The 23528-nt window shown below is 40.7% G+C and overlaps 1 protein-coding gene across 1 annotated transcript; it reads right to left on the reverse strand.

Moving 5' to 3' along the window:
- Window positions 1–797: 797 nt before the first annotated feature.
- LOC137261803 (uncharacterized) lies at window positions 798–16623 on the reverse strand. The gene is made up of 5 exons (XM_067799587.1): window positions 16457–16623; window positions 9412–9668; window positions 6844–6898; window positions 6251–6297; window positions 798–3759 (listed from the first exon to the last, which is right to left on the reverse strand). The coding sequence occupies exons 1-5, from the start codon at window positions 16497–16499 to the stop codon at window positions 3673–3675; spliced, it is 489 nt and encodes a 162-aa protein (XP_067655688.1). The 5' UTR covers window positions 16500–16623; the 3' UTR covers window positions 798–3672.
- Window positions 16624–23528: the final 6905 nt, after the last annotated feature.

Raw genomic sequence — 23528 nt, forward strand, 5'->3', positions numbered from 1 at the left:
CGGTGCCTCTCACCTCATCACAACTTAAATTTGTGATGAATATACGATTTTATTCATTTACTTGAAATGAAACTTTGGAAATCCTTACAACTACGTAACACTCAGTCCTAGTAACACAATCCATGATATACCATGTAGGATTGTACTGCTTGAAAAGTATTAGATGAGCCAGTGCAGTGAAAAGCAGGCGGGGCAAGTAATCTGGACAAATACACTTGGTTGCTACAGGTAGATTGGCGATGAAGCACGTGCAACACATGCTGACCGTGGCGTGAAATCAATACAGCTACTGTTTAACACGTGTCTCGTAGAGTGATGTAGCTTAGCAAGACGCCGTCACGACACTATTCGCACGAAGAAATTGAACCTTTCAATATTTAGACGACAACCCGTTTCCCTCTCGTTTCAAATGGAATGTTCTGGAGGCCGTTCCCATATATGCCAGTCTGAGGTATTTGTCAGGTCGTGGCTCATCTAATACTTGCTTAGCAGTAATATTTGGAGGAGCGGGTGAATAAAATTGTGGTTAAAGCTTTCGCTCGTTACGCCGACCCTGGTTCAGGTTCAATTCCCACATCAGTACAACGCGCGAAGCCTATTTCTGGTTTCCACCACCATGATGTTGCAGGAATATTGCTAAAAACGGCGTAAAATAAATCTCTCTCGTGTAATATTTGGCAAGATAGTATGCCTTCGCTTTACATTGATATCTCACTCAGAAATTAAGAACCGTCCTGCCCCCTTTTATCTCCGTGACGCCGAGTACCAGGCATGGCAAGGAAAAGTACCATATCTTAACAGTTGAAGAACTATATTTTTACGTAATTACAGTGAAGTCTGAAAATTAAATGACAGACAGCTGGTGCCTGGCGCCCATACAAAATGATTGGTGTTTACGTCCGGCTCGCTGGCACGTGTGCACAACGACGATGAAATTACAAGTGGTGTTTACGTTTCTCTGTTGAAAAACAAATTAGTCAAACTAAACTGGTATGAGAAAAACAAGAAAGGTATAAATATTCTGAGCTGAAATTCTATTAACAGTAATCTATTGTCTAATTTAAGAAATTAATTTTCACTTTTTAACTTTATGTGTGTAAATTGCGATTTTTCTTCAAAACGAAAAAATAAACCCGTGACACTTAGATAAATCAGGATATACAAGTGAAGTGATTAATACTTCATAACTGACATGAATCATACAACCGTGTATATAAAGCTGTTTCATATTTTCTGGCACATTCACTTTTTTCGAATTCTTAGTTGATTCATTGCTGAAATACTTTCATCTGAGGCTTCTCAAATGTTGCGTTTTGAGCGAGTTGTGTGTGGCGTGGATTTGAGGCAATGTAAATATGCACATTGTTATTTGAAGTCAATGTTCCTTCGTTCTCCCATATTTCAGCTTTGAAAACCTGGAAACATTTAGCGTTGTATCATGGAAAATGAAGTTTTCGACCAAATGGTTGCTGTTAGCAGGAGGATAGCGCTGACTCAGCGGATTCCGGTATATACCTGGATCCACCCGATATGCGTTAAAAAGTGATGCTGTTCAAAAATATTTCAGGAAATCGTGGTATTTTGCCAGAGAGCCAGAAAGAATGTATTTTCACACACCTTTTACGTCTTCTGATGCCCTGAGAATTGAGCCAATAGATAAAAGCGACAAATTCTCTACAATCCATCAGAATATCTGCTAACAGCGGGGTCTACTATATGATCCGATCTATGTTATGAGCGAGTTAGTTTTACGGCGTTTTTAGAAAAACTCCAGCAATATCATGGCGGGATACACCAGAAATGAGCTTCACACATTGTGCCCATGTGGAGAATCGAACCCGGCTCTCCGGCGATCAGTATGGTCAGTTTATTTGTGTTAATATACCCTCAAATAGTGAAAATACCAGTTGATGAGCAGATCATGCTGCACCGGTTGCATAGGTCACAAACACAAGCAAAGGCACGTCATTTGTTCACAGATAAGACAGCACAAACACTTCGTTATCTCGAAATAATCCGTGCTCCGAACGATAAGTACAACAACCTGTTAATTTCGACACTGGACTAAAGCCAGTTACACCATGTCAGCCTTGGCTCCGTGGAGACATCAGGCTCTATTCTCAATCGGACGCCAGGTTAAAAACAAGCAGTTTCTTTTGGCATGACGCGACCGGAATTCGAACCCCGACTTCCACTCTCCGTTCAGATACTGCATACACTACCCAACAATGAGGGAAAAGAATCCAGTTCCATTACAATTACACTGAACTACATTTATAACAAACACGCATATCACGAACGGACTTATAATACGAACTAGAATTATTATCCCGGCCACGGACAAAAATATTTTATTGTGGGGACGCGTTTAGCGAACTACAAGTTATATGGACTAAAATCTATGTCCCTTCGAGTTCGTCATAAGAGTAGTTTGCTGTATATGTGTTTAATACGAATACTGAAACTTGTTCATCTGGTATCATAGGGGATACGATGGGTGATGGGCGTTGCTGTATGAATCAGTGCCAAATTCCCTTCCTGGTTCCGGAGTATGATGAAGAGAAGGGCAGATATATTTGGAAACGTAGTCTGTATAAATGTCATGAAACCCTATACACGCTGGACGCTGCCTTGTTGCTGAGAGAAAACAGATCTCAATACGACCTCCCTGTCTGAGAGACAGCTTTTTCCTCTTATTGTTTTTGGTCAAAGTAGTCAACGTCTCACACCTGTATAACCACGGGTTTCACTGCCGTTGGGGACATAGGTGGCAGAGTTGTCCAAGCTGTCGCAGTTAGCTGTACACAGTTACCTCCCTTCCGCCCGCCAGGCTCCTATAATAATTGGTTCGAATTCCATACCTCTGGTCTGAGTGTTTCACACAAGTGTCAAATTTCGTATTCCTCTATTACTTCGGGTTTTTCTCCCACGTTAAGTCGACACATTGTAATATTAACTTGGATATCGTTCAAAGCCTGATAAAACACTTCCTCACCCTTTCACGCGCACGGGCAGATTGAACTGAAATAGTTATAAAAAAGGCAATACACCCAACCTAGATTAAACTTAGTTGTGTGATGCTTTGATGACAAGGTGAGCATTTACTTACTGTCAAGCTGTGTGGTCACCTTGTGGGTAAAGTGTTCGCTCGTAACGCAGATAAGCCAGGTTCGATTCACATTAAGGGTACAATGTGTGAACGCATTTTATGGTGTCCCCCGACGTGATATTGCGGGAATACTGCCAAACACGGCGTAAAACTATACTCACTCATTCGAACAGCACATCGCTGCACTTCGGCTAATCCAGCTACGATCTGGCAGTTAAAGAATTTTCAAACAGATTCATTCAATACTCATGACTTTGCCTCGATATAGATCGATTCGGAAGTGTCGAATTTTCGTTTGTCTCATTGACGTTATCACAAAAAGGTGTCCTTTATCGATCCCTCAAACTTGAAAACGTGGAAGCAGTGCATTCCTGCAGACACGCCGTGTGTCTGACGCTCTGTTGCAGCAGCACTACTGCAACACCACCTGTAACCATCAACGCCGCCGGTGCAACCGCAAACACGAGTGCTTGAAGGGTCTCATCGTTTCTCGTGACACGTTCACTTCCTTAACTGTGTTGATATAGATGTTATCACATACGTATGACGTCACTACTCTGACGTCACTTCTGGAAATGGCACTCGACTTGGACAGATGGAAAGTTGGTGGGATGAAGTGGAGCCCGGCGTCTAGGTAACCGTGATGATGACTGTAAACATAATTACAATTACAGTAATAATAACAAACATCTCTGGCGACAGTGATTGATGATGATGGTGTAGACAATACTCTGAAGCTGTATTTATTTATTTTTGTGTCTACTTCAACCTGTCACTTGCACCAACCACCATCAGTAGGACCACTAAAAAGTCATGAAGATCTGGGGTATCTGCTCTTCAACAACCCATGCTTGTCATAAGAGGCAAGTAACGGTATCAGGTGGCCAGTCTCGCTGACTTGGTTGACACATGTCATCGGTTCCCATTTGCATAGGTCGATGCTCATGCTGTTGATCACTGGATTGTCTGGTCCAGACTCGATTACTTACAGACCGGTGCAATATTGCTGAATCAAGACTACAATCGATCGAGTCCGGCGTTTACAACAAACAAACAAACAAAAACAAACAAACAAACACCAATAACAGCAACAATATTAAATAAAGTCTAGAGGATACAGGCACATATCTTTAAGACTACACAGGGTCGAGATGTTCCCAACACATGACATATCATCACAAATACAGACAAGCCTCCTTCAAGTCTAATATCCAAGTACTGTCCCAGAATTAATGGTGCTGAAAGCACGCAACAGCGAAAGTTAATTTCATCCTCCGCTGCCGGGTGGTCGCACTTCAGATAAATTTTATCTGTTATTTATACCACTTCCGAATTTTCTTTCTATATAGATTCCGAGTTTTAGGGTTATGGGGTTTGATGGCCGGCGCCACCTCTTCTTGCCATGAGCCGACTGAACCACCGCGTGTTGCCTTTCCGCGATATGTTTGCAGTCTGCACTTCCAAGAGAATGACACTGGGTTATGTTTGCCCAAAGCACCTTGGCATTCCATTTGCACCGAAATCATATCCATGGAAACTTTGGATATTGGTCACAGAACACTTGTTGACACCAAAGTGTGGTTCCCAACTGACTTGCAGTCAAGATATTAGGCCAAGGAACCTGATAAGTAAACGATGCCAAACACTACCAAACTGAACAGTGAGTCCAGTTTTATGCCGCCTTTAGCAAAATTCCAGCAATATCACGGCGAAGGACACCAGAAAGGGGCTTTACACACTGTACCTATGTGGGGAATCGAACCCTCGTCTACGGCATGACTAGAGGACCCTTTATCCACTAGGCTACCCCACCGCCCCATCGAACTAAGCAGGAAACTGTTTTGTCCCAGAATATGTTTGTTTGCTTGTTAGTTTATTTGTTTAACCCCGGACAGTATTCCAGTCACCTCATCTGGAATTGACAGAGTCCAGGAAAGACAATCCAGTGATTGACGATATGAGCATACATCACCTCAACCGGGATGCTATGACATGTGTCAACCAATTTAGCAATCATGACCACTAGAAGAGTAGAGAATACATTTTCATTTAGAATACATTTCTCAGTAAAGAATACATTTCCGTGGATGTTTCACAGTATCGAAAGACATGGGTACAACAAGTTTCTAACATTCCATTTTTCGCATGGACATTTATTCCACCCTATGACAGGCCCATCACTTTCAAATCTATCACAATAGTATGAAGCCAGGTAGATGTGGTCCTCCTTTCATTCTCTTCCTTGAGCACAGTTTGGTTGGCTGGGCCACCTTGTTCTCTGCATCTCGAAAAATCTGATCATACTGCGAGTCATTTTAGAAAAGGCTGACATATTTCAGATCGTGTTGTGACCGGAAGGTACTGGGGATCCCCCTGAGACTGACCGGAAGTCATTAATATTACCCATGTCCGGAAAGCGTTTGCAATGTACAGTCGTGCCACGTTTATCCGAACACTTGTGTTTTTATTGAACTTGTCCGGATAAGCGAATTTTCGGATAAAATGAACCACGGGCCATATGTACAAAGAAACATACAAAGAAACGAACATAGTTGACAAGTATTCGCTTGCAAGTTGGCCATTTGGGCTTGCTACCACCTGAAGGCTCAAAATCCACAGGCCACTTTGTTAAAGTCAAACCAATGTAGACAAAATAGACTACACTGTACACAGTTTCACACTGTCTACAAAATTTATTTGCGAAGCTATGACGCAGAGAGATGTTTGAAATTGTTGTTGACATTCCTGTGCGCAAAGCGCTGAATTACCAGGAAGGGAAACTGTAAGTTAACATAGTGGACCAAGGATGATTCCTGAACGCTACTAATTTAGTCTTCATGAACCACAGCTTGTAAGAGGAGAGTAATGATATCGGGCGACCATCTTCACTGACTTGGTGGATGGTGGTAATCGCATCACAGTTTCATTCACTGGATTGTCTGGTCCAGACTTGAGCCCATCGTGTCCCGCGAAGTGATATTGCTGGAATATTGCTAAAAGCGGCGTAAAACTGAACTCACTCACTCCAGACTCGAGAGCGGTATCGAATAACAATAATAAAATAATTCTCTCAAAACTCATCAGAAACATTTAACCGGCTTGTTCAGAGGCAGAAATATTTAGAAAGTATCTTACACTTACATTGTACATCTGTCTGAAAGCCTCGTTCTCGCACGCCCATGCGTTTCCTGCAATGCATGTTGAAGGAAAACTGTTATGAACAATACAGATAGAATGGTAAAATAAGAACACAAGAGTAGCGTCCCTTGGTGTGAAATAGACAGGCAACGTGCGTTGTCACACCTTACAACTGATTTAACTTTTATTTCCGTTTTGAAATGATGATTATTTGAAGATTTTACGTGCACTTTCCTACATGACGCATATTTCTCACACGCGTACATTTGGAAATGATAATGCATTGTTACAAGCTGTTCGTTACCACGACCCAGTGTGCGAGATAGTTTGCAAAACAGGCTAGCCAGTAGGGCTACCGATTCCTGAAAGTTACTAGCCAGATAAAAAGTCCCCAGTCTTGTATGTTTTAAAAGTGTATCAAAACTTAATAAATCGAAGAGATTGATACATGTACAAAATGCCCCATGAAAATTCACTAGCCAGTCGTGCCAGTGTCTGTGGAGATTTCTTGGCCCGACCTGATTTCTACTAGCTCCGGGCTAGCGGGTCAGTGGCTGTTTCACACACTGCCACTGTGGTAGCTTTGCTCAACTCACCTATTTTTGATCGTGCGCGACGTAACTGTATTGCTGAGTGGCGTGGAAAATTAAACTGAAACAAGGATAGACTATGATTAAAAACTGTGCCTTGTCATTGAGACCAAACATGTACACCATAGTCTGTATTCAGTCAAAACGTACCGATGAATTTCACATTAAATACAGGAGTAAACTAAAAAATTGAAATAAAAAATGCGAATACTCATATTTTTGCCTTGCAAATGGAAAATTAAGTCCCAGAACTTTATTCACCTTAGAAGAAAAGTTGTTAACAAACGATCATAGACTCAGATTGTTTGTTTTACGAGGGGGTAAGCTCATTAGTTGGAACAGTAAAACAAATGCAGGTGCGGCGGGTGATGAATGTTAATTTAGACTAACCCTAATTGTTCTCGGTGTGTTCTTTAATGTGCATATCCCATTGTAATGCAAACAAATAAAGCGTTTCGAAACTTTTAGCTTAAGCTGAATAAAATTCTGAGATTTAAGCGTTCAATTGGAAAGATAAAATTATGAGGATTCGCAATTATAATTTCAATGTATGTAAATTCAACGGTACGTTTTCACTGCATTCAGACTATAATAGTTTCTTTAGCAATAATATGAAAGAAACTGAAAGAGGCGTACATAAAATAACGGGCCATGGGTCTCATGACAACGTGAACACACTGTAAACTTTCCCAGCCTAAGTTGGTAAAAGGACCATGAATGTCCCGGGGTAGAATAGGCCCCCAGCAACCCATGCTTGCCATAAAAGGCGACTATGCTTGTTGTAAGAGGCGACTAACGGGATCGGGTGGTCAGCCTCGCTGACTTGGTTGACATCAACGGTTCCCAGCTGCGTAGATCGATGCTCATGTTGTTGATCACTGGATTGTCTGGTCCAGACTCGATTATTTACAGACCGCCGCTATAAAGCTGGAATATTGCTGAGTGCGGCGTAAAACTAAACTCGCTCGCTCGCTATGTTGGAAGATACATAGAATTATAAGATCCAAAATAAGAAAATATATTATAGGTCGCTGTTGAAATTTCTGAAAAAAAACAAACTCGCTTTCCTCAAATATACTTTTGTCGTGCCCCTATATGATCAGACACTAGAATACAAAATTATCAAATGCTCCTTTTCTGTTTGCATACTATATTCTCACTTCAGCCCCAAACTGAGGGCAAGAGTGACCGCAAGGTATTACTAGCTTTTAAACATTGCTGCCGGGTCTTTCTAACAAACAACAAAAGACGGTACTTTTTATTACCCTGAATGGAGTTAGGCACAGACGGGACAAAATAAGACCTAATCGGTTCGACTAATATTGATTCATGTTACGTTATCCATGTTAAACAAGCAACCCTGCACACCGGTGGTCTAGTACGTCAATATTATTCCGACAAGCACACTCGCACCCTAATACATCACTTTCGCAGGACAACAAACTTAAAGATGACGTGCAACCAGATTTCTCAGGACCCACCATTTCCAGATTCACCGGTGTGTCAGCACAATAGGCTCTAAAGTACTGAACGCCTCAAATCATCTTCTGTTCGCCTCCAGCATGGAGCTAACAAGCCGTGATATAACTAAAATAGCTGCATTCTTTTCCTGTTTCGTTAATTGTTTCAGCAGCCGAAGTACAGGAATTTAGCATGACAAACTAATGAGGGGTGCAACGTACAAGAGGGAACATCCGTCTCATTTATCGGGTAGTATTCACTGCTTTGTGTTTGTTACATTATGTGTGTCTAATCGTCAGCTGTGTCACTGACATTGTGTGTGTCCACACTTCAGCTGTGTTAGCGTTACCTGTCAACTGAGTGAGTGAGATATTATTTAGCGTCACATTGGCAATATTTCAACCATATCGTGACGAGAACAATCTGATTTATATCAATGTGGTAATCATAAAAACCTGTCACCGAAGGAAAGTGAAAATACTAGAATATTACAGATACAAATTGAAATACTAGTAAACCACAACAGACAATAACAAACACGGGCTATAGATCACCAACAACGGAAGGTAGATCACCATACTAGGAGCCATGGGGACTTACAGTACCTTGGTTGCCTGCATGAGCCCTAGCTGGATTTACACCATCCCTTCAGCCATTGGTGTTTCAAGACAAATCTAGCCAGAAAATTAAAGAACAAATATAACAAAAAATAATCGTAGGAATAAATTTACCTTGAAGATTTTGGGACAATAATAATTTTACAATTCTTTACACCTTCCCACCCACCACCCACCCACCCACACACACTTGCGGGTATAGCCACTGACAATCTACGTTACTAATTAATTAAACCTACCAATCAGTTAAATGTTTATCTATTTACAAATCATTCAATACAATTAATTCTTTCAAAACTGTTATAATTTAATGAGAACTGTTGTTATTAAAAAGGTCCTCCATAGTTCATGATCTGAAATAGGTATAGCTTGTGATGGAATATTCAACACAGTCATACCCTGGCAAATAAGGCGAATGAATTAAATCTAGGCTAACCAGATTCTTAGAACCAAATGTCACCCATCAAAGGAATGTCTCTTCAAATGATCTACATACACTGTTATACGCGTGAAGACCATAAAGAAAGATCAGCTCTTCCATCATCTGTGCCTTGTCCCTCCGAGAATGGATACAGTCGTCGCTGGAGATTCGTGACATCACTTCCTGTCGCCTCTTCAGGTTGTCTCCGCACAGCTCATAACCAGCAATGCTGAGAGCCGACCTTATCCGTATGTCGGAGCGGGTGGACAGACTTGACTGGCTTCGCTGGAAGCCGACGGAGACGGCCTGAATGTATGCCGGATCTGCTGTGCCTGAAACATACAGTACACGTGTTCGAATGATTGTCTTTTGTTGTTTGAAGCCTCATGCATTAAAATCTTTGTGACGCTTCCGATGCATAAAAAATCAGATGTTTCTCGGGCACATTTTCTTCAAAAAGGCAGGTAGGACTTTATTTTTAATTTTAGATAGACACAAAGTGACGAGGGAAGAATACATTTTATTTTTTCTCTCTCTCTCAAAATTACAGTTTGGGAAAGTTTAGCACGTGTTAATGAGTTGCAGATTCTGCCATACTCGTTCTTACAGACACTCATTCATATAGTGGACCAATGTATGATCGAGACTAGGCCAAGATTAATTTTCTTAAATGGCAATAAAAAAAGTTACACGCACAAATGAAAGTGACATGCCGATGCCCGACTACATTTCACTGTTTTATTTAGCCTTACCTGTAAATAACCGGGCGACGGAGCAGCCTAGTGGTTAAAGCGTTCGTTCGTGGATATATTTGTGTGACCCCTTTTGTGATATTGCTGGAAAATTGTATGATTGCTTACACAGGACTTGAATAACGAGGACACGATAACGGCATGAAACCATACTCAGTCATGCACTCTTTAAATACATGTAATCGATTCTAGCCCAGACGATTGTGTAATTGACAACATCAGCATAGGTATACCTGACATCTTTAGGATGATTTATGTAAACCATGTCAGGGAGTCTGAGCATGAACAGACAATCGTCTTTTACGACGAGCGGCGAGAAACATTATGACCTGGTATGATGGTATGATGTACAGTGTAAATAACCTGGCTAGCTATTCTCGAAACGTTCGTAGTCCTACGAACTTCTTAAGCCCATTCTTAACTCATTGGCTACGATCAAAGTTAAGAATTCTTAGGGCTACGAACATTTCGAGAATGAGGGCCCTGAATCAAGATATTTTGCCAGATATCTGACACGAGGAGGTTACTGGATCATAGCATGTGTAAACCAACCCATTTCTGGAATATTGCTCTTTTGAAAAGTATCAAATGATCAGCGTATCCTGACATAATAAAGGGGCACAACTCCTACAGCAACATGCTAGACTTTACGTGCAGATAAATGAAACGTTGTGCACACGGTGAATGATTACTTTAACGACCAAGATATCGGCTGATTTAATCTTGACTACGTGTTTGTTATCTGCAATGTGGATGTGGCGTGTCTTGATCACTAGATAACCAATATTGTTACAGTCTCGTATAGATCTTCATCGAATATGGATAATCCCCAGGCTGCACGAATCTTGGCAGAGATTACAGCTATTGACTGAATGATCTGTCAAAGTAACTATTTGTTATCTCAGTGTCTTCACAAAGATTCCTTACTAGCCATGCTAGTCACGAACGACTGACATAAATAGTGAGTGAGTGATTGAGTTTTACGCCGCTTTTAGCAATATTCCATTAATGTCACGGCGGGAACAACAGAAATTGGCTTCGAAACCCTGGTTTTAGGAGTGAAGAGCGAACGCTCTAGCCACCTGGCTGTCCTACTGTTTCTGATATTAATAGTGGACGTAAAGATACAATACCTTGCAATGCCGTTACATATTTTGTTTGTGCATTTGTTGGTAAGGGGCATGTTATACATGGCACAGTCATAAGTTCAGAGAACCGTTTGGCAAACCTGATACAAATAGTGATGACGTCAGCTCTGTTGTAGAGGGGAGAAATGGTTTGATTGTTGTTTAACGCAACACAGAGCAATATTCCAGGTATATAGCGGGAGTCTTTAAAACATCGAGTCTGGGCCAGACAATCCTGTGGTAAACAGCATGATCATCGACCTACTCAGTTAGGAGACGATGACATTGGCAACCAAGTCATCGAGCCTGATCAACCAAACTGTTAGTCGCCTCTTACGACAAGCATTAGTTACTGAAAACCAATTCTGATCTGGATCTTCATGGTTCTTTGTTTCAATGAGGCATCCGGGTAAATCTTCAATTAAAGAAACCATGTATTTATGTGAAATGCAGTGTCTTTTTATCAATTGTTTGAAGCAGAAGCATTTTTCGAATAATTTCTCTGATATCAAAACAAATTCTCGAAAAACCCATCATCAACCTCAGCCTCAACACCACACCAACCTTCCTGTTAAAACCCGCCCCTTCCAATCAGTCCTTGAATTCGGTCGGTCCATAATAAAAAATACGTGTTGGTAAAGACATTTCAACATTCAGTGGGTGAGTGGGCGGTGAATGCCTAATTGCATTTTCATGTTGGTTATCATCTCCTCATGTAATGTGATAATCCTGAACAGTTTCTAAACATTGCCCGACGGCCGCCCAGGAAGTCATTGTTACACTATCATCTCAAACTCAACATAACATGCGCTTTAATCTGAGCGCTGTTTTCATCATACATGCCGGCGTATTTGTAAATGCTGACATGCATTGCAAAGCTGTGGAATCAAACATTTACGTTTGAATGAGTTGGGTTTTACGCCGCTTTAAGCAATATTCCAGCAATATCACGACAGGAGGCACCATAAATTGCACCACACATTGTATACGTACCCATGTGGGGAGTCGAACCCTGGCCGAGCGAACCCTTGAACAACTAGGCTACCCGACTACCATTTCCAAAAAGAATGACACGTTGATTAATAGTTCTATATCGCTAGTTAATCGCATTGCTTACATAGGACTTGAATAACGAGGAAACGATAATGGAGGCCTGTTTGATTTTGTCTTGAGTTGAATTAACTGTAAATATTATTTGACATGTCGTACTCGTCTTCAGAGTGCTGACGGGTCGTAGACGAGGGTATCCGAAATCACTAGGTGAGTTTACTTAGACATGTAAACAAGTCATAATACTTATACACAGTATATTTGTATTGGCACAGACACAGAAGGATGTCTGCTGCATACATACAAGCGTGAGAAATAGGGGTGTTGATTTCGTTTGAGAATGTTTACTCAAAGACCATATCATCAAAATTCACACAAAGCTAATATACGTGTTCACGTGTCTTTTATCGGATGAGGCGGACAATACTACTCATAATACTAAAGAACATCCGACATTTCAACATGACTATACAGGTATAATGCCATATTCTTAACTTTTTTCGAGTAGTATACACACATACTGCTAAGTCCTGCTAGCAATGCGAAACCCCTTCCTCAGCCTGACGACATGCAGAATGAGGTGAGGTTGAGGTGAGGGGAACGTCTCAACAGAATCAAAATAAACTATACAGTAATCTTCATTTAAAACGAACTCAGAATGACTACTAATTATATGTCGTTATAAACGACTCAGATTTCGGTCAACATTTGTAGTAATTGGGCGAAAAAAGAAACCTTCGTTTTAAGCGAGTATGTCCACACGCTGTTGCCTGAATTTATGAAGAAACACATTTTGGTTTTAGGAATTATGGAATTACTAAAATTTACAAACAGTGTAAATGTTTCAAAGCCAAGCGGATGTGATGAACAGTCGCTGCCACAGTAGTTTTAACTGTTTGTGACAATAAATGATGTTGAAATTGTGAACCACTTTTGTACATTACGTTTATGGGTAAAATTTCATGAAACAACTGAAGTATAGTGAGTATTGTTTCACAAAATGACCCTCTTAGTGATTTCACGAAATGATTCAGATTTTTAGTGATTGTATCGTGTTCTAATGACGTAGATGTACTATGGACTCGCAGCTGTGATATTACTTACAACGATAAAAAAAAACCCACACCAGAACAAAACTGACGGACTCTTGTCGATTACAAGCAATCTCTAGCATTTAAAATATGATTACACCTAGTTAAAAAAACCCCCAAAACACGTAACCTTGTTTACCTTGATCTTTGTGCCGCCGCCAAAGTAGTGCCAACTTGTAAAAAATGTAGTATGTTTTTTAGGAGCGTTATTGAAGCTGTGTTGTTTGCAAGTCTGACATCTGAACTCATACCTACAGCAGTGATCAGGTAATTGCATACCTGGCACGACACCCAAATTTTGCAATCAGCGCACCTGAGGGCAGGTAGCACAACAGATGAGGTGATAACATTGAGTATATTTCAAAACATGGTTGAGATGAGACACGTGCACGGAATATTATTTCATCGCTAGGCCGATTCCAGATATCTGATAACTTTGGGGCTGTACGTCGAGCCAAGGTACTGATAGTTCCGACTCCAAGAGAGTTGGCGATTCATTAAACATGAATTAAGTTCAGTGACGGGTTCGGTTCTTTCGTTGTTAATGTTCACTGATCTACGCCTGGAATCAGACAATGAAAAATATTATCTGTGGTTACATGTATTTTGGACTCGAACCTGGACCTCGATCTATACGCGATCTTAAGAAGTGGACAGGAGAGCAGAGATGAGGGGAGGAGCAGAAAGAGTGGAGCGGAGCGGAGCATAGAGCAGCGTTGTGGAGCAGAACGGCGTGGAGCAAAGCAGAAAGAGCGCTGTTGAGCGGAGCGGAGAGGAGCGGACTAGAGAGAGGAGTGGAGCGGAGTGAAGTGTAGAGTAGCAGAGTAGAGCGGATAAAAGTGGAGTGGAGCGTAGAGGAGCAGAGATCGTGAGTGGAGAGGGGCGGAGTGGCGTGGAGTGGAGCGGGATAAAGTGGAGAGGAGAGGAATGGAGCTTAATGCAGCAGTGCACAGCGTAAAGGAACGGACTGGACTGCAGTCGTCTGGAGGGGAGCGGGGTAGAGCGGCATGGAGAGGAGGGGAGTGAAGTGGAGTTGCCATACCAGTGTGGTGGATTAAGATGATTTGGACAAAAATTGTTTAACACCACAATCATATTCCAGCTTATGACGTATGTAAATATTCGATACACGAATGCAGTGATTAATAAGACCGTCAGATCCAAACGGTTGACGAGTCTGACTAACCAATACCATTAGATTTGCCGAAGACCATTTCTAACCCTGATCTGCAAGAGTCGAGCAATGGTTCAATGATATCGAGTGGCTCTAGGGTAGAATATGTATGCGAGTGTGCTTGCATATACAATAGGGAATTAGCACACAGTATTAACCTAACATGCTTAATGTGTACCTCGGGCAGTGCTACCATCAGGCATTATGCATTGATATCACGATCTGTTATACTTGGCGTCAAAGACTTCAAACGGACGCAGTTCATCACGGCGAATTACGTCGCCTAAGATATCCTCCCCACTCCCTGACCCTCCAACCTTGTAACCGTTAAGACTCGGGTGAGAACTTGTCTCCAGTAAGCCATTCTTGTAAAGGGCAACGAACAGAATCAGCTGGACAGGCTCGCTGACATGGTTGACAGATGTCGTCGTCTCTTTCTCTCTTTCTCTCTCTCTCTTTCTCTCTCTCCCTCTCACGCTCACGAACGCACGCACATACCTTCAACGAAACTCATTCATCCAACAACCCACTGACTTACCCATCCCCCGACCACTCACTGACCCAGTCCATCCTATCATCCGCCTTCTTCCCCACTGACACGCTTTGCTGAGCGAGGTCAAGGTTCGAGTCCCCACATTACCACAAATCATAAATACTTATCGTATCACAGCCATCTGTCACCGAATTACTAAAAACATTTAACAACAAATGTACATATGAATTGAACATGCATCGAATCGAATCGAGTAATTATAAATGTTAAATAAACTCTGGGAGCCTCCAGTTCCAAAATGTTTAATGTTATCACTCCTATTTTGTAGTCAGGAGATTAGCCGGCCATTAATCGGTATAATAAGTGTAAACTGCCACGGGTCCGTATAACTGGCTGTAATACACGAGGGATTGACTTAAGTACGATCAAGGTATATTCTCCCTTAACGAGAATCAGTTACAAAACCTACATGATTTTAACAGTACAAATTCACGAAACTGCAATAAAGAAAAATATTTCGATTACTCACTGACAGTAATTTTGATTACTTTATTCAAAATCAGGAAACAACTTTAGTAACGTCAAGTTGTGTGGTGTTCGAAAAATTGATATAATTTGTCTCTTTATAGTGAACACCACTAAGTCTAAATTTACAACGGATTCTTAGGGAGGTGCATGCACACCATAAATAAATTCCGCACGATTGTATTATGCTACAGCATGTACAGATAACAAACATTCTGCACTTTTAAAAAACACATTTATGCAGGTACAACGATCTTAGACTTTGGAAAGCAATACACCAATGAGGAAAGTTTTTTTATCTTCAATATATCGTTGTTTGCCTACAAAACCTAATCTGGTATAACGCGATAAAATGCATACATTAAATCTAATTCTGTTACGCTATGTTATTTTCACTAATACATTCTCTACCTGCGCATACTCTTCTGCTCGAAATGCTAGAATGCTGTTTCTTTTACTCTGTGTATTTTTATTAAAATGTTCTTTACCTACAGCACTTTATTGTACGAAATGCTAGCGTCTGTTTCTCTACGGTAACTATGTATTTTCCCTAAGATCAAGTTCTTTACATAGCGTTTTCTGCTACACGAAAAGCATGCATTTACTCGAAATTAATTTAGCTGGAAAATTGCTTAGATGCAACTTACATGAATCTAATCATATTACTCTAAGTATTTACAGTAATATAATGCTCTTTACAGATACTTCTTTACTGTATGAAATACAAACTTCCAACTGTTATCTCTAACTATGTATATTCACTAATACAATGCTCTTTATTTACAGTTGCTTACTGCCTGAAATACATACATGTAATTCTTTTGCTCCATGTATTCTCACTGAGATAAAATACCCTGCCAAGACATACATACATGTACATATCTGTTCCATTATAAGAATATACTCACTCGTCATGTTGTATGCTTGTAACTTCGTGCTGTCTGTGTACATCCAATGTAGGGAGCATGTCTACACGAAACTGCCCGAGTCCGACACAGTACTATGTCAGCAAGGCTGTCCTGGCCCCTCCATTGTGCAGAGGGTCGCGGAGTGACTTCATGGCTCATCCAGCAATAACTGGTTGCGTTTGGGCGAGCCGTTACAAGAGCTATAAGAATACATTGGCAATGGTAAATACATGTTGTGACTTATTATCACGCAACGTTGCTCAGCGCGAAAAGTATATGTTTAAATATGCTTTTGACGGGAAATATTTACAAATGTTATCAAAATGTTACTAAACCGCATATTTTAAAAAACACAGCAAAAATTCGACTGTAATATCCCATTTAAGCACGAATAACCATCTTTTGTTCGTTTTATATTAAGCTATCATCAAACACTGACGTATGTATACTTTCTATCTGTAGACAGTAAACATATTCAAAGTTTCTTGAAAAGTCAGTTTGTTTCAATGGCTTTTCAACCCCAAAATGCCTTTACAAAGAAAGTATGTGACAACGTGTTTTAAACAAATCCCTTGCAATCCAGGACATTTTAAAATCATTCTACTTACAGGTGGTACAAATGATACGCTCTGAGTTTGCTGATGTAAGCTGGCTTGATTGAAATTAAAAACTGAATTACAATAAAAAAAACCCAACAGGTATTAATCTCAAGGGATTCCGCCTCTACTCGATCAACTCGAAACCGGTTTTAGGAAAACAAAAAAAAAAAAAGAAAAAAAAGAAAGAAAAAAAAGAAAGAAAAAAAAGGAAAAAAAAGAAACTGTGGATGTTTTTGCCTTTTAGAAATATATAATTTAAATTTATAGATAGTAGTAAATAATAATATGAAATTAATTACATACATAACCCGAAAACATACAACAATCAAAACTAGCTATCGAGGGATTCTAATGATAAGCAAATTTTGGTTCTCTGTCAATGTGTGACTGTTTAAATGTCCTGACACAAGCAATACACTATTTGTTGGTTCGCCCAAACACAACTTGATCTTCATACCAGAACAACATTGTCCCAGCTCGGCCGCGGAGTATCACCTTGTCAGAACGGGATAATCCCGGGATTAGGCCTCCACCGGAGCATGGATAATGTTGATAAGGAAGGGGTCGCTACACTGAAGCAATATCATCGAGCGGGTGAGTGTGTAAGTTTGATGGGGAGGAAAACCCGAAGTCATACGGGTGTTTGTTTGGTGCTTTGGTGGTTTTATCATGGGTACGGTGCTTATTGGTAGAAAAGCGGATCTGGTTTGATTAGGTTGGTTTGTTGGTTTGTTGTTCAATAATATGACGGCTGTATCCAAATAATCGAGTCTGAACCAGACAATCCAGTGATTAACAGCATGAGCATCACTCAATGCAATAGGGACACGATGCCATGTGTCAACTAATTCAGCAAGCCTGATCGCCCGATCCCATTAGTTGCCTCATATGAAAAGCATGGCTTACTGAAGACCAATTCTGACCCGGATTTTCACGGGTATTGAGTGAGTTTTACGCCAAGTTTCTTTTATGGCGGGGAATTTGTCTTAACACATTGTATCTGTGTAGGGAATAGAACCCGGACATTCAAAGCTTCACTCACGAGACTACTAGAACATTCCTATAACGAGACGCAGAATAAGTACGTGTTCAGAGCAAGAATGTTTATTTATGACACCATAATATTTTCTGAGGTGACTTGAACAAGTCATGCCTATTTTTTACACTACTCCTTAGAGAGTGATTTTAGTTTTACGCTGCGCTCAGCAATATTGCAGCTATATAGCGGCGGTCTGTAAACTATCGAGTCTGGACCAGACAATCCAGTGATCAACAGCATGAACACCGATCTGCGCAATTGGGAACCGAAGACAGGTGTCAACTGAGTCAGCGAGCCTGACCACCCGATCCCGTTAGTCGCCTCATACGACAAGCATAGTTGCTTGCCTTTTATGGCAAGCATGGGTTGCTAAGGGCCCATTCTAACCCAGACCTTCACTACTCCTTGACTGGTTGAGGATATGGACAATATTGTAATGCAAACACGCTCAGCCAGGCTCAGCTCGGTATCATTGCTAGTGCCAGTTGACGGTTTTACGCCGGTTTTACCAATACCTCCACAAATCATGTCAAGGGACACAAACAGTTGGTTCCAACATGGTGCCCATGTAAAAAATCAAACCCGGACCTTGGGCGTGACGAGCGAACACTTTAACCACTATCCTACCCTAAGCCCGGAGGTATAAGAGGATTAATATGTAATGCATTCAGCAACTACACATATCAGTGATCGATGATCTAGTATTGATCATTCCATAAATATACTGTGGCGTCGCTTATTTTGTATTTAAAGCGTTTAGAGTCGATAACTCCCTGCAATGACCAAACCCTCTTTAAAATATAAATGAGACATATGCAAATGGTAAAGGTTGAATAAATGGGTGACTGAGTGAACGAATGAACAAGCAAACGAATGAATGAATGAATGAGAGCATGAATTCCGCTTCCTTTGTAATATCTGCCCAGTAGAATGTATTTCATCGGGCTGAGCAGTATTCAGCTGGTTAATGTTGTGATAAACGTTCCCAGGTGGGTATGAAGGCAGTGCATGTTACCCTCACTTACTGGATGACGTCATGATAATCAATACCACGATAAATCAGCTGACTGGATCATCTCATCAACGATTCACTGGCCTGTTAGTTCAATCAGTCGTCATTGCAGCTTGTCCACAATGTCCGCAGACAGTTTTTATGGAAGTACATTAGGCCAGTGACAGAATGGCTGTGAGTCGTGATATTTGAGACGCTTATTTACCTAACCGCCTCATTTAATGCAGTAACTGGTGATTTATTGTTGTTGTGCTAAGCAAATACCACCTGACCGTAGTATATACATACACGTAATACCATATCGGTAGGTCGGTAGCCTTTCACGGGACTCCGGGACTCAAGACCGATGATAACACCTTGCATTGGCTGTACACTAAATCATAATTCATTGTCCTTGCGGTATTCTGCCGTGTGTGCTGAGGCAGGACGCCAGTCAGGTATGACGTGGCCCCTTTTTGGACTTTGGGAGAGCATAACCAATGAAATCAGTTGCGTAGGTCTGACGTTAGCACTAACGCTGACGCGTTAACGCTGCGAAAACATTGTTCTAACGTTGACTCGGAAAAAGACATTCACTGATGACAATATTGCAGACCTGGCCCCTATTTCTCGAAACAAACTTAGGTTTTTACTTTAGTTTTTTTTTGCTCAAATCTGAGAAAACGCAGGAACAAGCATTTTCTAGATTGAGTGGAAATCGGCATCAAACTCAAACTTTGTAGACAATCTGAGGTTGGTGGACAAATTTATTTGGTTGTTTGGACTTGTTTGTTTAAAAAATGTAGCTTAGTTAAAAATTCAGCTGCTTCAAATTGTCAAGCTAGTTTGAGATTTGAGTTAAAACTTAAGTTTGTTTCGAGAAATCAGGGCCTGTTAGTTGCCCTGTGATTGAGTTGTGTAGTGAGTGAGTGATTGAGGGAGTGAGGTAGTGATTGAGGAATGAGGTAGGGAGTGAGTTATTGAGGTAGTGTGTGAGTGATTGAGAGAGTGAGGTAGTGATTGAGGAAGTGTGTGAGTGTGATATTGACAATCGGTCAGTAAGGTAGAGAGTGAGTGATCAAGAGTGCATGAGTGAGTGAGTGAGGTAGTGTGTGACTGACTCAGGTAGCGAGATATTGACTAACGCAATGAGGGACCGAGTGAGTGAGGTAGTGAGATAGTGAGAAAGTGAGTAAGGTGGGGATGTAGTGAGTGCCGTACGGGGGTAGTGAGATAGTGAGATAGTGAGTAAGATGGGGATGTAGCGAGTACCGCAGGGAGGTATTGAGATAGTGAGTAAGGTGGGGATGTTGCGAGTACCTCACGGAGGTAGTGAGGTTGTGAGTGCTGTAGGACAGTTTAAATACAATTCTCGAAATATCAAGAATGTCATCACGAAGAACAGGCACAAAGCAATACCTCAACTCACAAAATGTATTCTACACTATCTTCGTGAATGGTACCGTTTGTTAAGATGTGTCCTCCAAACGGCTGCATACAAGCACTGAACTGACAACTAAGAGCACCTGATCACTTACAACCAGTGAAAAATATACACAGTGAAGTTTTAGTCGACTGCCTCCACTCTATTTCAAAACAGTAAGTTGTACACAAGAATATACAAGTATACATATGTAGTCAGCCTATGTATTTTCACCTGGCTAAGCACGATTTGATCTTCGCAAACACGAACAATAGACAGGTGTAGATTCTTTGTTGCAGGTACTAGAGGAATATTGACCTACACATAATAATACACTTCGCTCAACAGTGGACCTTTGTGGGTAATAGGTGTGGTGGCGATACAAACACAAAAGAACTCGACAATGTCAATTCATTGCTTCTGTCGCTAACTTGATCAAATACTTCAAAATGGCCCCATAGAGAGAAGGACGATTAACAACAGACGTAGCTCAAGTTTGTTCGGAATCTGAGTCGACTTGTGATAGTTCTTGAAAACTGTTGTTGAGTAGATCGCAAACAAAGGCCCAGGAGACCGGCCATGATAAAGATATCAAATTCACTTTATGTCTGTCCAATTGAATATTTGTAATAATATTGTGCATGTAATGTCCAAAACACACCATAACGCATTCAGTCTAAATCCGGTTACGATTCCCCGCTCCCTAGAGAGTATACAACCCATGTTGTGAGTGGGTTAACAGTCTGCCATCTTATCCTTCCGGGTACCCATACGTTACGAGGTGAAACACTACTAACGATACGACGGAGTCAGTGAGTAAGTTCATATCTAACGTCACAGTAAGGCAGTGTGTGAGTGTCAGTCATATCGTGAGGAAAACAGTTTATACACCACAGATAAAAACATTCTGAAGAGTAAAACCTGTCAAAGATGGAAAGTTAAAACAGTGGACTATCACAGACAAAACTACCATGTAAGACTAAAACATGTTAGACAATACGATATAAAACACGGGCTATTGATCGCCAATAACTGAAGGTAGGTCACCATACTAGAAACCATGAAGACTTACAGTACCTTTGTTAACCATATGGACACTTAGATGACATATTTCAACTAGGTCCGGGGCCTCACCTCCCGATCCCGTTAGTCACCTCTTATGACAAGCATGGCTTACTGAAGATCAATTCTAACCCGGATCTTCACGAGTCTGCTTACGGTCAAAATATAAAAAAGCCCCGTCTGTGTAATATATATGTACATTAAGTGCTGCCGTGTTCCACTATCTACATAATTTCAAGAGTCATTATTTAACCTTTCAGCTATGTTAGGAGGCCTGACCAACAGATACCGTTAGTCGCCTCTTAAGACAAACTTCGGCTGTTGAAGACCAATTCTGACTTCGAATAACGGTTTCATAACTCGGCCATACTTATACTGGTAATAGTGATCTAGACCACACAGATTCATGCTTGGGACTGACGATTCTGTTTCGAGTACCCCCAATTACTAGTAGTTCAAGCAGCATTAATCGAAAACTGGAATTTACTCTGTGCCAGGAAACGAACTGGTAATCATGTCCTGGATACAGCTGCACATTCTGAAAGATGTTTCTAAGAACACCTTAAACGCAAAACATGTTGATAGAGCAGGCTGGTAGACACACCCCTTGGCCTCAATTTGTCCAACCATCCACGTAGTATAACAAGAATTCAATCGATTCTACTGACTGTCATATGCCAACGTTATCTCGGGGTAAACCACTATGGAATGTTATGTATGGAATGTTATGACCATTGTTCTTTGAAGTGATTTGTTGGCATAAATGATGAACTTACCCAGAGCTTTTATTTCTATCTAAAAAAAAAATAAAAAAAAAATAATACACATATTTTGACAATTTTCACCACGCGTATTAGATAAGTGCGTCCTCGTGGTATAAGCCGATTAACCACCTCACTACATAAGTTGTTTATATACACTCTGCTTTTGACAAAGCCCTCGTAAAGTCTATTTAAATAACTATCTTGTAAAGGTGATTGACCTTTTCGTACTGTTCTCGTGGTCATGATAATAAATAAGCTGCTAATATTTCATCAAACTGACATTACTGTCATTTAGATTTAGATAACACAACTTTAACTTAACTGAAAAATATACACGCATGTCTGCATTCCCTTATACAACCCATATCCAGCCAAAGTGACAACGATAAGACTCAACAACGGTTGCATAACAACTGCAACGATAAAATCATATTCCAGATTCTAGATCCTCTGTCTCTCTAAAATGAAAACATAATGCATGATGCTTTTTTCAGCTGAAAGGGCCACTGGAATATTATACAGATACACAATATACTCAGATATATTTATAGCCTCAGCGCTGTATGATAAACACATGTACAATGTTGCATTTTTCTCATTAAAACTGACTATCATTCCCCAACGAAGCTATCACATTATTTATTCCAAATATTATATGTATTAAGATTACAACGGGAAGTTAAATATTTGGAATGAATAATTGCAACATCGCATTAAATCAGCTCTCGTGCCCTCTGCCGACCGAACTTATTTCAAGTGAACCCCATAGAGTTATGTCCCTTGGAACGCCCTTTGCGAATATCCTATAACGCAAGTTATGATTGAGACCAGTTCGGCAAACACCGTCGACAAAGCGTGGGAGAGTTTTTGATGTACGGAGCAATCTTTGACATTCCATGGACGGCAAGTGTTATCTGTAAGGCAGCTGTTCGCCTCGGAGTTTCATTTACTGATCTGAGGCAAGTAGTAACGGTTAATATGTCTTTCAGTGTATAAACAGCAAGCTGAAGTGAGTGCATATACCCTGACAGACAGACAATCAGACAGACAGACAGACAGACAGACTGACTGACAGACTGACGTTATTTCAGTATAAGGCTAATGACCAAAAATACATTTCCACACATGAAATAGATATAGAGCATGCTTTAATTTTGATTTTATTTAATAAGTTGTGTAACTTTAAAAGAAAAT

The sequence above is a fragment of the Haliotis asinina genome, chromosome 14 (assembly GCF_037392515.1).
Source record: "Haliotis asinina isolate JCU_RB_2024 chromosome 14, JCU_Hal_asi_v2, whole genome shotgun sequence".
Taxonomy (NCBI): Eukaryota; Metazoa; Mollusca; class Gastropoda; order Lepetellida; family Haliotidae; genus Haliotis; species Haliotis asinina.